We start from the raw sequence: 15389 nt of genomic DNA on the forward strand, positions 1-15389 counted from the left end.
GCTGCAGATCCAGGAGGAGCCAGGCAGGGTTATTTTGCCCCTGGTGGCACGGTTTGCTCCACAACAAAGTGCATGTCCGAGCATGTGCGCTGAAGCAAAAAGCCCCGGCTCAAATTTGCACCGCTTCTATTTAAGCTGCTGCAAGCATATGTGCTTGCATGTGTGGACACGCCCATAATGCTTAAAGACTAATCATCAATGTTTCACTGTCTGTTTGGGAGGTGGTATCAAGTGGAGATGCTGAGGGGTCTGTCTTGGGTCCAGTACCATTTAATATATCTAAAGATTTTCTTTAATTGTACCTTAATATTATCTTTACTAACATACATAATGAAGAGGGCAGAGTTAGCAAATTTGCAGACGATACCAAGCTGGGTGGAGTTGTAGATGCTTTGGATTTAGGATGACCTTCATAAATTGGAGAAAAGGTTAAAACTTAATTGAATGAAATTCAGTAAGGATAAGTGCAAAGTGCTGCACTTGGAAAGTAATAATTGCATGCACAAGTGGACTGTGATCTGAATATGAGTTGACTTGTTTTCAACAAGAGCACACTGTTAACAGCATTATATTATCAACATGGTTGTAATATCAGGAATGTCACTTGCAAGTCAAGGGAAGTGATTCTTCTACTCTATTCAGCATTGGTGAGACCTCATGTAGAGTATTTTGTCCAGTTTTGGACACTACATTTCAAGAAAGATGTGAATAAATTTAGCAACTGTTCAGAGAGAGCAACAAAAACGATGAGAGGTCTAGGAAACATAATGTTATGAAGTCCCCCAGGGGCATGCTTTCTGTTCTCACCTGAAGGCTAAAGGTGAGGCTAAAGGTTCTCACCTTCAGCTTCATCTGGTTTCTCTGGATAACTCCTGAAGCCAGTTGAGGCCCGACTTCTGGAGTGTAGAGCAGAAGCCAAAGCTTTTTGGTGCCTCACTCTCTCGGGTCTTCTACAGCCCTTCCTTAGGGCGCTACCTTCTCATTGACTTCAGAATGAGGGACATTAACTCTTAATAGGGATAAGAAGTGCATCCTGAAGTTCCAGCAGCAAAGCAGATAATGTATTTTTAAAAAGGCAGATATTGGGCCAAAGGCCACTCAGCAAGAAATCTTTTTCCCCTCCAAAAAGTTAAGCAAGTAGCACTGTACTCAGGCTAGCCCACATAGTCCTGAGCACCCCAAAGATAGCTGCTTTCTTTCCAGTGTGCCCAGCCCCCAAAGTAGCCCATCTGTTTTCTTTCTCCTGATTCTTGAGCTCCCAAGCTAAAACCCTGCCTGTTCAGGCTGCTCCTATCCAGACCTATGTCCCTCAGCTTTCCTGTATTCTCTTGGCTTCACTGTCTCTTAACCCCTTCTTCTTTCCCCATGTACAAGTCAGTCAGGAAAACTGAGGCATACAATACCATTAAAACAAAAACACATTTAAAACACATTTTACAATAACATTTGTAGTCTGTCAAATTTGACATATGAAGCAATGTTGGAAGAATTGAGATTGCTTAGTCTGTACATGAAAAGGTTGAGGGGGATTTGATAACAGTCTTCAAATACCTGAAGGATAGTTATAAAGAGGGCAGTGATTGATTCTTCTATGTGTCCACAAGGGACAGGGCAAGAAGTACTGGTCTTAAATTGCAGCAGTGGAAATTTGGTTTGGATATTAGACTTTTGAACACTAAGTGGTAAAGCAGTGGAACAGGCTACCTAGAGAGGTTGTGAAATCTCCATCCTAGGCATTTCTCAAGACCAGTTTAAATAAACACTTGTCTGCAATGTTTTAGACAGGTATGATCTTGCTTTTGGGTAGGGAGTCGAACTAGATCAGCAGTGTCAAAGATGTATACATCCCATGGAACTCTAGGATCTGGCCCATGGGTCTTGGACTGAGCACATGCGTTGTGTGCAGTGTGCATTGGCCCTGGTCCTGCTCATGACATGTGATGCCTGTATTGCACTGACTGTACATGGTGGCTCCAAGGCCAGATCAGGCCCACAAGCCATTCAAGCGTGCTGCAGTCAGTGCACAGGGCCAGTTGGATGCAGATGCAGTATGCACCCCATGTCAGATCTGCATGCGGTGTGAGCCCCAGACTGTGGCCAGCCTAGGGTGCACAGAGCCTGGAACCTGTATGCAGTACAGGGTGCCAATCCAAAGTTGCACTGCATGTAGCACCCTGCACACTGGCTCCAGGGCAGTCTGTATTGGACCCACAGACTGGACCCAGCACACAGAGTTGGACTGGTATCGGCACTTCGTGCAGTACGTACCCCACATACCCCCACATATGGCTCCACATGCAAGCCCTGGACTGGTACCAGGGTGTGTGTTGCATGAGCTACCTGTGCTAAACCAACCTTGTGTGCTGACTCTGGTGCATGGGGTTGGTCTGTGGGCCTGGTCCAGCCTGCAGACCAGCCCTGTTCCCTTCATCTGGCCTGCAGGGCTAAAAGTGTTTGACACCTCTAGACTACATGACCTTTTGTGGTTCCTTTTAGCTCTATTTTTCTGTGATTTTAAGTTAGAGTATTAATCTTAGAGTATAAAGGATGGTTTTCACTGAAGAAAGTTAGAAAATAAGTTTAAATTGGCCACAAATTTATCATTTTTTCTTGTACATCTTTCTCAAGCCAAAGAGAAGGACACTTAATCATAACAAAATATTTATAAAAGGAAAAGACCTCCATAATATTATTATTTTTATTCATTCTCTAGCATTAATACTTAAAATTAACACTTACTTGGATCAGGATTAACTCTTTGTTGGGTTTTTTTTGGTCTAAAGAGACTTTAGTCATGCCTGTAGTTCACTTTAATCAAAGAGTGACAGTACATGTGGCAGTGAAACTTTTTGGTTTACCTTTCTCAAACGTGAGACTGCAACCTTCTATATGTATAGAGAAAGTTGTCCTCTGCAAAATAACATTTTTCATAAAATACTACATATTTGCTAACTATAGTTTTTGTAGAGATGATTCATGGTAGTTTTGTATATGGTTTTGATAATTTGTACTTGCATATATAGAAAATACCTGATTTGAAAAGAAAAATTTCAAATATAATTACTTGCAAGAGTTTAAATCAGTAAATACATTTTTTTTAATCCTATTTTTAAAATTCATAGTTGCCATTTATGGGAATTTGTGATTTTTTTTATTTTTTTTTTAATCACATTTTTAGATATTAGCAGTAGTTCAAAATTTTCTGAATGGACATTTTACAAAGATACTTAGGTACTATTGTGTTGCAGGTATCTGAGTACCAAATCAAAGAATGCTAGGTTGATTTTAAAAATGAATCAATTATTTACTTTAAAAATAAATATAATAAAAATGTTTTGTTGTGTGCAGCCAAGTTAAACTCAGTTGCTGTATAGTTATAAGCTATTTTAATAGTAATAGCTAGAAACATAATTTTAATTCTGTTGGAATTACAAGTATGCTCTTAGCAATAGCACTTTAATATAGAGGAATAGAAATTAAATGAAATAGGCTGTAATTTAACTTGTTCATCCTTATTTAAAACCACCTTTTGAGATGTTTCATCATTAGTTACAACACTATTGTTTTTATGGATAGGCTGAATGGATACCCTTTCTGGCTTTCAAATACCTTAATTTCTGTCAGGCTGTATATACCACTACCTCCTTTGCTGTAATGCTGAACATTTTAATATTTTGGTTTTATGTTATCTATCTTAAAACATCTAACTTCTAATTGTCCATATAATGGTCGAGTCCTTGGGTCTGAGGTATGTTGTCAAATTATGTAACCTTTACCTTTTCACCCTGTATTTTAAAGGAAGTCTTATGGGTAACTCAGCATTCTTTTTCCTTTTGCATGTGCTATTTTATATTTAGTCCCTAAACATTGTATATCATTGCTTTGGAAGGTATTGATAGTGACTTGTTATTTTTCTGTATTATATGACTATAGCAGAGCTTGCTGCAGGTTTTATTTGCCTGCAAAAAGTGCTGCCACTTTCTCAAATAGCAGTACAACTGTTAATGCTCATCATATATGCTATAACTTGATGTTCTATTTTAATACTTGTACTGCTTCTCAATCATTCATTTTCTTTCATGTGCCTCTTCCTGCTATCTGAACATCTCTAATATTAATTTATCCCCCCGTCACAACTATAATCTTCATTATACAGATATACAACTGAGGCAAAGAAGGGTCACAGGACGTCTGGCAGAACATAGGTCTCCTGACTGCCTTAAGAACAGTGCTACTCTCCATGCTGTTTTAGTGGTAGCTGACCCAATTGAAAACAGGAAGTATAATACTGTCTGTGCACATCCAAAAGTGTACTCCGTTGGAGGAGACTTATGTTTAAGGTCACTTACAACATTTAAGCCTTGTCCCTTTTGAGGTAAGCAAATGTGATCTCTCTTTTACAGACCAAGGAGAGATGAGTAGCAAGATTATGACTTGAATAAGGTCAAAGATAGTGTCAGTTCCTGAGGCCATGTTCAGACCAGCGTGCATGCGCGGTATGTTCTCCGGCACCATAAACTGCATGCACTGCACATACAGGTGTTCTCTGCGCTGCTAATTTGCAGTAAACTGGGAGTGTTTTTTGACCTCGGGCTATCTCAGTGTCAAAAAAACCCCTGCACCTGAAAAAAGTGGAGCGGCAGATATGGAGGTAGTGTGCGCTGCCTAAAATTGGAGCCTGGACTGTCGGAGCCATGCACCGGCTGTCGGCCAGGCTCCGCATGCTGGATCACCACCTCTGGAGCCCTAGGAAGCCCCCAGGATCTCAAGTAATGCTGCTGGGGCCAGCCCAGATGCTGGCTTCAGCCTCCTCTAGCCCACCCAGAGTGACTTGTTGTGTGCATGTGTGCATGAACGTTCCTTGGGGACAAGTACCAGCAGCACAACTATGTGCAGCTGCTGTTTGTCCCTGGGAACCGCACGTGCACGCTTGTCTGGACATGCCCTGATTTGTTCTTGTGTTCAAATGAATATAACAAACTATTCTGAAAACTTATTAAATACACCCCCTTATGGATTATTTTAGTATGAGGATTATGGACTGCCGTTTTTTAAAATTTACACGTTACATTTATGTGCTCTAAAGTTAAATGAGCATCCAAATTATGCAAAATGGACATATAATTCAATTTTATTTTTTATTTAATAAAAAAATATTCTGCAGTGTCAGCTTGCTAAAAAATATTTTTGGTTCTACTTCCACTTCTACCATTTATTAAAAGAAACAGTTCATGGGAGACCTAAATTTCTTTTGTTTCCTAAATTCTTACCAAGCTCACAATCTTAATTGTTTTACTAATTTAATTTATAAACAGTGATCTTTACTTACATTAATTTGGTAAAAGGTATTTATTATAAAACTGAAAAATTTGACTATTCTACTTCCAATTTGTAGGGTTATATGTGTTATAAAATAATGGAATATTCAAATTCTTTATCTGAGTTGTTTGATAACTAGGAGATGTCATATTATCCATGTCTGAATACTGTTTACATTTCCTTTTCTTAATATCTTTTTATAATTGGACATGTTTATACTATTAAAATAGTAATTAATTTATGACGTATAATTCCGTAAAAATAATTTATTTTTAAAATAGCCTTAAATTGCTCTGCCTCCCCTGGCTAAAGCAATATTCCTCTAAGTAAACTGAACTTGTCTTCCCAATGGTTCATTTAAAGTTTGTGTTTCCTTTTTGAGTGGGGCATGTCTACTGATCCTCTTCTTGATCAGCAGGGTGACCTGCCCACAACCTTGCCTTAGAAATGCCTGTTGTTGGAAGCATGCACAAGGCCGCACAGGAATCCCCATTCCTTTTTCTTTCTGTGAAGGGTCTAAGAGGGAAATCTCTTCCTTCTTTGGAACTTCTGTCTTCTTCTTGCCATTTCATTTTTCACTTTCAGACGCTCTGTTTTCTGGCTGTTCTGTTCTTTATTCTAGTATCCTCACTCAGCAACGTATATCTCCCTCTGCCTGAGGGTCTATAAGGAGGGAAGTGAGTTATCCTTTGCCCAAAGCAAGGGCTCCCTTCAATGTCCTACAAAGGCACCAAATGCCTTTTTTGCTTGCAGGACTCCTTAAACCCAAAATGGAAGATTGGCAGACATGCACCGTCTCAAAGAAGAGAAATTTGGTAAGACTTTTTCCCCCCTGTTTAATACAGAGAAAGAACTAAGTCCTTCTAGATGTTAACTTGGCCTTGATGAATTGCAATGCTTTTTTGCCATGAGCCCACATTCATCTTAATAGAGTTTGCCTAGCTTATCAGAGTTGTTTGTCTGCTGCATTTAAAGCATTACAGAATTTGCAATTCTGTACTTCTAGTTTATGTAGGCCAGTGGGTTTCAACCTTTCAAACTTTTTAGCTCTTTAGTTTTTGCTCTTTTGACTATGGAAAAATAAGAGCAATTCTTCTGTTGCAAAGAACTCGGAAAGATCACAATGTCCAAATGATTTTTAACATCATGGATTCCTGTTTGAGAACTCAGGGTTTCGCTCGTGAATCATGTTTCTATACCTAACAGTGCTAACATTGCGTGGCACCCTGTGGCACCTTGAAAGTATCTAATTTTTCTCCAGGGTGCTGCAATACCCTGGTTGAGAATCATTAGTATAGGGTTCTTGTTTGGGGACTAGAAGAATCAATTCAAGACAAGTAATCTAATTTCTGCTCTTTCTACTGCTTTTCTAAAACCTTTTGTTCTGCTGGATTTCTTGGAACTAATCATCTCAACACTATTTTCTAGTTGTCTCCAAGGTCTTGACAGCTCATGCTCTAATGGGGGCTTGTGAAGAATAGTGAAGGGACACAATCAACTTGAAATAATATTAACTTAAAATGAGTTAAAGGGATTCTGTCAGTTGAAATTTTATACTAATATAAAAAGCCTTTTTCCGTATTTCTAACTTTAAAAAGGTGTGAAGATTTTTATCCTTCTGTGCTAAAGTTTAGGGGCTTTTTGCAGCATGGTAGATTACCAAGATCTGAGAAGGATTACACAGGGTTGGTACATATCCCTTCATACCCCACACCCTCTGGACAGGTCTTCCTGCTTGCCACTTTCAATTATAGGGTCAAATATGTATTTTTTTTAACCTCTTAAACACCAAAAAAGTGTAAATCCTTCTGCTGTATTGCTGCTCTTGATTTTAGTCAGCTTAGTGTTTTTTGCCCTGCAGAGCCTGCACTCCAATTTTTTGCCTGCGCAACAATTTTTTGTTTAAGGGATGATGCACAGTGGTGTGCAGAGTTAAAATACTGCTTTAGGTTTATTTGCTAGCTAAAATCTGTATGGTCTGCAGAATATATTTATCTAAAACAAATTAACCCATTCACCACTCTGCTGAGCCTGAGAGAAGCTCATGTGTGTTTTGTAAGGGTCTCTTGTATTACCCTAGTATGTGGTAAATATTTTTGTATTGTTGTCCACTTGAATACATTAAAATTGTTATTTTAATGAAATCCTGAAAAATATCCTGTCGGATATCTGAGGTATACTAGAATTTCCAATTTGGCTCTCTTATGCCTCTCAGAAACATTAAGATAATAAGAACAGCCATTGAGTGGGTCATACCATGGGTCCATATTGCCCAATATCCTGTCTCTCACAGTGGCAGAGCATGGATGTTGAAAGGGAGAGAGGACAGGGTACGATCAGGGTTTCTCCCTTGTTCCTCTTGCACTTGCAGCCTCCAGCATTTAAGATCTAGGAAGTTCTGATTGTACTCCTAACACTCATGCTGAATACCTGCTGGTAGCCCTAGATGAACTAAATTGACACATTTTGAGGATTTCTGTCATTTATTGTTTTGGTGATTTCCTGTGTTCAAGGATTTTTGTTGGCAAACTAACCAACATTCAATTATAATAACATTTAAATTCTCAATCATTTTAATGCGGATACTTTTGCTTCAGAAGGATTGTTAACAGCACTGTTGTTATGTGTTTGAATGTTTAAGATTTGTTTATTTACCTGATTTTTTTTAAGTGTTCTTCAAGCATCTGAACAGACACCCTTGCCCTTTTTATCTATCAGACCATGATCACTTTCTTTTTCTTCTTACATGCCATGGGAATATAGGAACTGTGATATTGAGCATAAACCAGTGATTTCTCAGTTGCTTGCTTGCAGCAGTGGTTCATATGTAGATTGCTACAGGCTTTTATAAATCTTACAAAATGCCAGGAAAGAGTGGCAGCCTTTCTTGTGTTTCTACCTTCCACCTAGTTGGGGTTTTTTTAAGTGCTCTGTCACTTGAAGTATCCTGTGACAATTACTAGAAGTCTATGCTTCTTACTGTGAATTTATCAGGAGGCTCTACCTAAAGTCTAGACTTCACTAGCAGGTTTGCTCGAGGTTACAACAGTTTCTGTGCATCATAGAACATTAGGATTGAAAGCATAGGTGATGGAAGGGGGCTGTTAACCGGGCTCAGCCCCCACAAATGCAGGGGGCAGCAGGTATGGCTGGACAGCAGCCCAGCCACAGGCTGCTGCAGCAGGGGGCAGGGGCGCGCACTCAGATCCCTGCACAGCCAAGATCACAGCCAGCCTAGCAGGCAGGTAAGTTTCTTTCTTTACCTGGGCTTGGCAGGGGGCAGATCAAGACCCCCACAGTGCAGGAGACAGTGGGGTTAGGGGCAGGGGTGAATCTTTCACCCCTGCCCCGCTCCATGCTCCACTGTAGGGATGGCCCGGCCAGGGCCCCATTCACAGTGAATGGGGGCTGGGCCTGGTCGTGAGACAATCTGAGCCCAGCGGCTCCTCCACAGGCACGGCGCCAGGGAGCCAAGGGCAGGGAGGCATGTGCCCCCCTTATCTCTGCATGTGGCAAGGGCAGGCTGCAGCTGCAAGCTGGGCTCTACCTGCTCCCAGCCTCTGCACCTCACTGCCACCTTTGAAAGCAGCGTGGTGCCATGTGCATCCCACCACTGGGTGGGCTGGGCAACAAGGCACATGGTACCATGCCGCTTTCAAAGCAGCGGCAGTGAGGTGTGGAGGCTGGGAGCAGGCAGAGCCCAGCTTGCAGCTGTAGCCCACCCTTCGCTGTGGAAAGATCAGGGGGGCACATGGCCCCCCCCCCCCCCCCCCCCCCCCCCTTTGGCTCCTCAGTGCTGCACTGTACCTCTGGAGGAGCTGCCAGGCTCCAATTGTCCCACGACGCAGCCTGGCCGGGGCCCCATTCACTGTGAATGGGACCCCAGCTGGGCTGGGTCATGGGGCAGTCAGAGCCCAGATGCTCCTCCAGGGGTGCAGCGTGGGGGAGCCAAGGTGGGGGAACATGCTTATCCTCCCCTGGCTCCCCCACAGTGTGCACAGCAGGGGGAGCCGCCCACCCATATACCTGGAGAAGCCGCTGGGCTCTGATTTGCTCCACAACCTGGCCTGGCCTGAGCACAGACCAGCCCCAGCCCCATTTCCACCCCCATGGTCCTTCCCCCCTCCCCCTGCCCCTTCCCCTACAGACTTTCCCTTGTGCGCGCGCCGGGGGGGGGCGGGCACATGTGCATGCATGCACACACTTAGCCCCCACCAAAAAAATTTCTCCCTTCACCTGTGGTTTGGAAGGGACCTCAGGAGGTCATCTAGTCCAGGGGTGGGAAAATGCAGTCTGCGGGCCAGAAGCACCCCACCAGGTTATTCTGTCCAGCCTACGGGGGGGGCCCCTAAAAAATTTAAAAAATTAATATTTATCTGTCCCTGTCTGCCTGTCATGCGGCCCTCAATGGCTTGCCAAAACTCAGTAAGCGGCCCTCTGCCCGAAATAATTGCCCACCCCTGATCTAGTCCAACCCTTTAAGCAGGACCATCCCCAACTAGATCATCCCAGCCAAAGCTTTGTCTAGCTGGGTCTTAAAAACCTCCAAAGATGGAGATTCTACCACCTGTCTGGGCAACCTGTTCCAGTGTTTTACTACCCTCTTAGTGGGAAAATTCTTCCTAATATCTAACCTAAACTTCTCTTGCTGCAACTTGAGATTGTTGCTCCTTGTTCTGTCATCTGCCACCACTGAAAACAGTCTAGCTCCATCCTCTTTTGAACCCTCCTTCAGGTAGTTGAAGGCTGCTATTGTATCTCCTCTCAGTCTCCTCTTCTCTAGGCTAAATAAGCCCAGTTCCCTCAGCCTCTCCTCAGAAGTTATGTGCCCCAGCCCCCTGAAATAAGTCTGTGAAGTAAGTCTGTCATCTGCATCTATTTATCAGTTTTCAGATCCAGCATATGCCATATTTACTTGACTCCAAGATGAGGTTTTTTCTGCCCAATCAACATGAGGTGTGGGGGGGAAAAAAAAACCTTGTTTTAGTTTTTTTGTACTGGCCTGAGACACACGGTGGCTCAGTTCTGATTTCAGCCCTGGCCTGGGATGGCTCATGCAGTGGAGAAGGTGGTAGGCACCAGGATGCAGGGGGACAGGTACAGACATGGGGATGGGGGCAGAGGGTAGTGGGGGCAGGCAAAGGCACAGGCATTGTTTGGGGCAAGTGACAGGGGACAGGCATAAGCATGGTGTGGATAGGCAGCAGGGGAGCAGGCATATGCATGGATTGGTTAGGGGTAGGGGTGACAGGCACAGGCATGGGAAAACAAGCAGGGAGGTGGAGGTCCTGCCCCTCATCACTGGTATTGCTGTAGGCAGGATAAATTCAAGATCACCCTCCAATAATTAGATTCTACACATGGACAATTATAACAAATTTATAATTTTCCACGTATAGAATCTAATTATTGGTGGGGAGTCTTAAACTCAAGGTTGTCTTGGATTCAGGTAAATGCAGTGTGTTAAAGTTGCAAGAAGGGCCAGGAAGTGAACTGAAAAAATCTAGTCATGCTGCAAAAATCTTTCCACTGACTTTTGTATTATAAAAATAATTCTGTTCTTTTATAAAGATCTGAATTAAGTTAAATTCAAGCAGTATATATTCATATAATACTATACGTGAGAATTAGATACATAAATAATGAAACCGTCCCTTACGAATACTGCCAAGGTTTTTTCTAATATTTGCCTACTTCATATGAAATAACAACACTGCTTAAAGAATGAACAATAAATCATTTGCATGCTAACGTGTGTAATGAATTGCAAAATAAGGTGATAAACTTAATGTCAGAAACAGCAAGATCGAGAAGAAAATTTCTTTTATATCATGAGTACTTATCACCTGTGTTGAAAATTGCAAACTGAACTATTCCCTTAAAAACCAGATACAAAGTATGGTAAAGTTAATATTCAGAACTGGCTTTGTTGATGGTGAGCATGATATTATAAGTCTCGTATACCACCAAAGGAGAAGAGAAAAAAGTATAATGCTAGCCAATTGATTTGAAAATATTTAGTTTCTTCACAGAATTGTGAAATCCCTTGGCCAAATACAGTAAATTTGTTACTTATGATTCTACTGCTAATTTCCATGTTCTGGATTTTCATAGTAGTGACCAAAGTATGCTAGACACTTTCCAGATCCTCAGAAAGGGTTTACACCCAAGGAATTTATCATCTGACAGGAGTTGGTAGTGGGAAACAAGTAATGCATTTTTTATATTAGGCAATAACAGTTATTACAAGTAACAGAGTAGGTAACGGCATCTTAACGATATCTTTGTATTCTGTCTTTCAAAAAATATGAATAGTCCTTTTTTGCTTTACGCATGTGTCTTAGCTCTGACTTGAAGTAACTGGGGAGGGGAAATTTGTCTTAATGCCCCTCTTGGTCTGTGGTCTGTCTTGAGACTGACAACTTGTCTGAATGCTGTAGGTGGGTAAGGCTTCCAGTCACTATTTTTTGTATTTTTTCCCTTCCTCCATTTTAGCTGGCGTGCTTGTGTCTACAGATGTTATTTAATTGCATATCTAGTTATGAAATCCTTCAATTTAATTCCATTTCTGTTCTGTACTTTTGAACAATATACCTTCTTTTAAATAGGATGCAGGACAAAAGAGATTTGGCGCTATTTCCTGCAATATTTGTGGAATGCTTTATACTGCATCAAATCCGGAGGATGAAACTCAACATCTGCTGTTTCACAACCAATTCATTAGTGCTGTAAAATATGTGGTAAGATAATTTTATGCCTTTTTTTAAAGAATAAGATTAACATTTTCCATACTGTATTAACTCAAGTTCAAATTACTTTGAAGTATAAATTTATTGTAATAAATTCTTGCCCTAAAAATAACACAGTAGATCACAAATCCATTTCTGGAAAATGATGGTTTTGTTAAAAGCCTAACAGGTGGTTATAATTAAGCTACAAAAATTCATCATCAAGATAATACACGTCTGTTTCAGTTTTATTCTGTCCTTTTTATTTAGTAGTTGGCCTTACTGTTTTCTCTAGAATGCCATAGAACTTCTTATTCCATTTGCTTTCCTTAAATGGGCTAAGTTAAAATAGCAATAATTCAGAAGTAGATTAGCTAGGAAATTTTTGGCATAGCTTTAGTGTGTTTAAACTTCATTGAATAATACAGTGTAAAATTAAAAAATAGAAGTTTACATTTTGTGCTTAATAGGTATGTTTGTCATTCAGTTGCACATTTTAGATGAACTTGGAAGTTTTTTGCAGTTTCAAATTTGTAGTAAAATTGTAAACTGATATTACAAGATTTATAGGGGAAACTTGCCCAGGTTTCTGAAATTCAGATCAGAATCCATGAAGTCCATTTTCTTTATCACACATGTTACCTTCAGTACTCTACACTCAAGTAGATAAGACCTCCAGGATAACTGAACTGAGGCCACCAATTCATTTCATGTAGGTGCCAATCAGCAATTGGAGTACTCTTAAATCTAGAGCTGGGTTTGAACCAGTTACCCATTAAAAAAATCAGTATATTACGCTAATACTTTTGCAACTATCTAGTCCTGATAAAACACTTGGGTCTTTCATTCTTTTCTCAGTTGACTGGCTGAATAACCCCAAAATATCCTTTCTTGGTGTTTCTGGAAAAAAAAATCAGCTGTAAGAGAAGAATGAATTGACCATGTGATAAAAAAGCAGCATGATACATACATACATACATACATACTTTGTCCATTATCTGCCAAATTAGTCATTGTATGATGTCTTCAGATAACGAACATGTCCCAGGAGTCTCTCCTCTATTGTAGATATTGCAGCAACTAGCAATAAAGTGGCTTGGGCACACATCTGGGTTCAAATAGTTTAGACTGACAGTGGGGTGATGGGAGGGAGAGGTTATACTGACAAATAGGTACGGGGGGCATGGTAATTAATATAAGAGCAACTCTTTCCTTTGAGCAGATGTGGCCTGTAACTGTTCATGCCACTGAGGGACCTTGGGGCGGAGTGGACAAGTATTTTAAGGATGATGAAAGTTGCAGCAATTGATGTGACCTCTGTTCTTTACTGTCATAAGATAATGTCTAGGACAGTTGTGTTCATTGTTTTGGCCTTCTGGGCCAGATGAATGGTGCAGGGCTGGTCCACAGGCCAGATTGGGCCTTGTGCTGCCCCCACCTGCTGGGTTCAGGCTTCAGGGGCCCCACACTTCTCCCATTTGGCCCCTGTGCACTGGGATTGGGCCTTGCATGCCCAGCCTAGCATGCAGGGGCACCGCCTATGGGAGTCCATAGGGAGTCCTGCAGGCCAGATGACACAGCACTGGGGGCTACATCTGGCCTGTGGGCTGGGGATTGAGCACCCCAGTATAGGATAAGTTATTAACAAAATTAACAGCGATATTAATATCAAAGGATACTGATAAAAGCTATTACAATTCAATTTCTAAACTGTCCCAAGGCAATTAGCTAACTTGTATTGCTGCTTATTTATGCAAATATGCCAGTTACGTTGTAATGTTTGATGCTATTTATAAGCAGCAGCCTTGTCCCTCCTGTTCAAAGTGACTTTAAAGTTCATTTGTCTATACCCACAGACCATTTCAAGGTACTCTCTTCTCCCATTCATTTATATGGAAGCCAGTATTGGATAATGCTTTGTAATGAAAAAGTTTATGGTTTATGAGAAAGTTCAAACACTAGGGAAAGTTTTTTCAAATAACACCTAGAAACAAGGTTTGTATAAAAGGACACATGATCACATGGGTGAGAGAGGTTTGGTTTGTTTGTCTGTTTATTTTTAATTGCACCAGAGCAGACTTTTTATCGTCAGCTCAGGGAATATGCACAACATTGTTATTTTCTGAATGATATGCTATAGTAATAGGTGTAGTGGTTCTTATAATAGGCAGTTTAGACATAAGGGAAATCAGTGAATTTTTTTATGTTTACTTATTCTTGACCAGTTCTACAGTTTCATAGCATAGAGATTAATATCCTGTAGAATATTGTGCAATTAAAACAAACCACTGTATCACTTGCCATTCTTTTTCCCTTCTTCAGTTTGCTCACCTGGGTTTGGTGCTTTGGTATACAATAGTAATATCAGTGGCAGGCACTCACATAACTTGCTTCTTAAAAGTGCCTTAACAGTGTTTTTCAGAGTCAGCCTTTGGCCCTTTTTTGCTCCTTTTATGCTTAAAGAAACCCCAAAATGTTAATTTTAACTTAGAAATAGCAGAATTTAAATAAAATATTATGTCCATCTCAAATGCTAGTATGGGAGTGAAGGGGCAAATACCAAAAATCTTTAGTAAAAGTTGTGAATGGTTCTATTTTATCCCCTTTTTCAGAAAGTGTCAGTATTTGAAAAAATGATCGGATTTCTCACTAACGGGGTGACCATTAGGCAGAAATTGATTGTTTTACCTCTGGACCCATGAGGTGGGAGTTGTAGTTGCCTCTGTAGTGTTGCTCATGGTCCTTTCCCCAGACCTTTTGAGCATGTAATAGCTATTTTTGCAGTAGCAAGGGACTGGCAATGACCTTGTCTTCCCTGTTTTTACCTATGATGTGTTACAGAGTGTTCTTGATGTTTCAGATGTTATGCCATGTAGTTGGGTGTGAAGATTCAAAGTGGCAATTGCTTGTAAATGTAGGGGGTCCTCTCAAGTTCTATGGGTTTTTTTGCCCTAAATAGTAAGACACTGATAGAAAAACCCCAGTAAGAGAGGCTAGGTGATAGGATCAGGATATAGTCTCTTGTTCCTTACTGTGTTCCAGTCAGTCGTTAATGCTGTAATACTAATAGCTTTTTTCCACCCTGGGGCCCATTTCCTTCTAATAAATAGGAAGGACAGAGTAACGTTTGCCTCTCACATGATTGTGATCCCAGAATATGCTCTAATACAGTAGTGTCCAACCTTTCAGCTCCGTGAGCTGAATGAGTGCTGTGGGGTTGGGCATGGACCAGATCAGGCCCTCAGTCCTGTGAGTTGGCAGAGTGGTGTGAGGCTGGGCATGGGCCAAATCAGACTCTCATTCCCAGCCCTTGCCCTGCACGCACTATCGCAAGGCTTTCCT

The 15389-nt window shown here is 41.1% G+C and overlaps 1 protein-coding gene across 7 annotated transcripts in view; it reads left to right on the forward strand.

Annotated features, from left to right (window-relative positions):
- ESCO1 (establishment of sister chromatid cohesion N-acetyltransferase 1) overlaps nucleotides 1–15389 on the forward strand; it is a 53157-nt gene that overhangs the window by 17983 nt on the left and 19785 nt on the right. For 5 of the 7 annotated variants that reach the window (XR_002091198.2, XM_059724184.1, XM_059724185.1 and 2 more), the window contains one exon: nucleotides 11928–12059. Coding sequence is in view for 6 of the 7 variants with exons in the window: in XM_059724184.1 (XP_059580167.1) it covers nucleotides 11928–12059 (132 nt within the window). In the remaining variant the exon portion in view is untranslated. Of the gene's footprint in view, nucleotides 1–6072; nucleotides 6135–11927; nucleotides 12060–15389 lie in introns of all 7 variants that reach the window. The other 2 variants (XM_019490586.2, XM_014606645.3) reach the window with 1 other exon arrangement.

The sequence above is a fragment of the Alligator mississippiensis genome, chromosome 3 (assembly GCF_030867095.1).
Source record: "Alligator mississippiensis isolate rAllMis1 chromosome 3, rAllMis1, whole genome shotgun sequence".
Classification (NCBI taxonomy): Eukaryota; Metazoa; Chordata; order Crocodylia; family Alligatoridae; genus Alligator; species Alligator mississippiensis.